The 1,543-nt window shown below is 47.0% G+C and overlaps 1 protein-coding gene across 1 annotated transcript in view; it reads left to right on the top strand.

Annotated features, from left to right (window-relative positions):
* The first annotated feature begins 329 nt into the window (after positions 1–329).
* Positions 330–1,543, top strand: part of LOC123043870 (ankyrin repeat domain-containing protein 2A) — an 8,747-nt gene continuing 7,533 nt past the window's right edge. The window contains exons 1-3 of the mRNA XM_044466456.1: positions 330–582; positions 713–800; positions 1,308–1,372. Coding sequence (XP_044322391.1) covers positions 517–582; positions 713–800; positions 1,308–1,372 — 219 coding nt within the window. The 5' untranslated portion in view covers positions 330–516. The remainder of the gene's footprint in view (positions 583–712; positions 801–1,307; positions 1,373–1,543) is intronic.

Here is a 1,543-nt window from a genome sequence, read left to right as displayed (position 1 = left end):
CAAGAGCAGCGGCGGCGACGGGCGGAGACTACGGCAAAGAACGAACAATGCGCGACGAGGGTTCGCCCACAACAGAGAGAAACGAGAAACAGATCTCAAAACAGATCAAAAGGTATTACAAAACATTAAAAGGATAAGGGCTAAAGTGAAAAAAGGAAAAACTACAAAGGGAAACCGGAAACCAGAAATCACGGGAGAAGCCGTGCGCGCGTCAAGTGTCCTGCGTGGAGCGCATCCAAAAAGTCTCCTATAGGCTTTATATAGAAAGCCCATAAACCAGAAAAAACAGTGGCTGAGAAGATCGTATATAGAAAGCCCATAAGATTGTATATAGAAAGCCCATAAGCCGAGAAAATGCCCACACACACGGCAGCTTTGGACTGAGGGGCTGCCAGGGCAAAGGCAAACCCGCCGCCGCCACCGTACGCAGGGAAAACCGCAGCAGAATCAAACGCAGCCGGCGGCACCAACTTTCCTCTTCCTTCCAGCTGACCTAGCTTTCTTGCGTGCTCAGCGATGGGCGTCGAATCGCCGCAGCCAACCCCCGCCGCCACCGCCGAGCAGGCCCAGGATCTCATCGACGTAAGCCCCCAACCTCCCCGCACCCCCGAGTGCCGGGTTCTACTTCCCTTGCTCGTATGCTCTGTTTTTGTGCATCAGGGTGGACCGTTACTGACGGGAGCGGTGGGCTTTGATTGTGCTGCTCTGCCAGGCCGCGAGGTACGACGAGCTGGAAGACGTTGTCGCCCTCTTCTCCGCCGGTGTCCCCCTCGACTCCGCAGATTCGCAAGGCCGAACGGGTTGGTTTGTTTCCCCCTGTTCAAGTTCGACTGTCTGCGTTGCTCTTAGTTTTCTGTTCAGATACTTTTCTTATGTTATTATATGTCTGTGTGGTGTATGAAGCTGCCATGTGTATATATCAGCCTGTCTGCCATACAAAGTTCTGAACACATCAATACACTGTCTGGGTTGATTATAAAGTTATGATGTCTTTGGCTTGAATTAGACTAAATCAACAGAAGCCCAATGTATAATGAATAGATTATCTTTTAACTTCTCTTGAAAGTTTCTTAAAAATGGAGTACCAGGATATCTTTTCCATGTTGTTGTTCTTATTAAGCCACCATGTGCAAGCTACATATCGTAATGTTATATAAACTCTCTGAAAACCGAGAACTTTCAAATTCGTTCGAAGTTCAGTGACAAACTTGATCATTCAACCAAATATTCTTGTAGACTGCTTTCATTTTAGATTGATCTCCTAGACTAATTAGCGAGGTACCTAACCATTTCCTCATCACTGTCAGCTCTTCATATGGCTTCTGCCAATGGGCATCTTGCTGTGGTGGAGTACTTGATTCAGAATGGAGCGGTAAGAAAGCTACTGTTCTTTTATGTCTGTTTACATTATTGAGTTGCAGAGTGAACTGTTCACCGTAGATTGTATTCACAGCTTAGTGTTAAATATATACATGCCGAAGCACACAACAGCAGCTAGGTTGTTACAATAGAATCCACTATACAGACGGGAGCATGGGCTTTG

This window comes from Triticum aestivum, chromosome 2B (assembly GCF_018294505.1).
Source record: "Triticum aestivum cultivar Chinese Spring chromosome 2B, IWGSC CS RefSeq v2.1, whole genome shotgun sequence".
NCBI classification, from domain to species: domain Eukaryota; kingdom Viridiplantae; phylum Streptophyta; class Magnoliopsida; order Poales; family Poaceae; genus Triticum; species Triticum aestivum.
The sequence above is the reverse complement of the archived record's forward strand: the minus strand, read 5'-3'. Positions and strand labels throughout refer to the sequence as shown.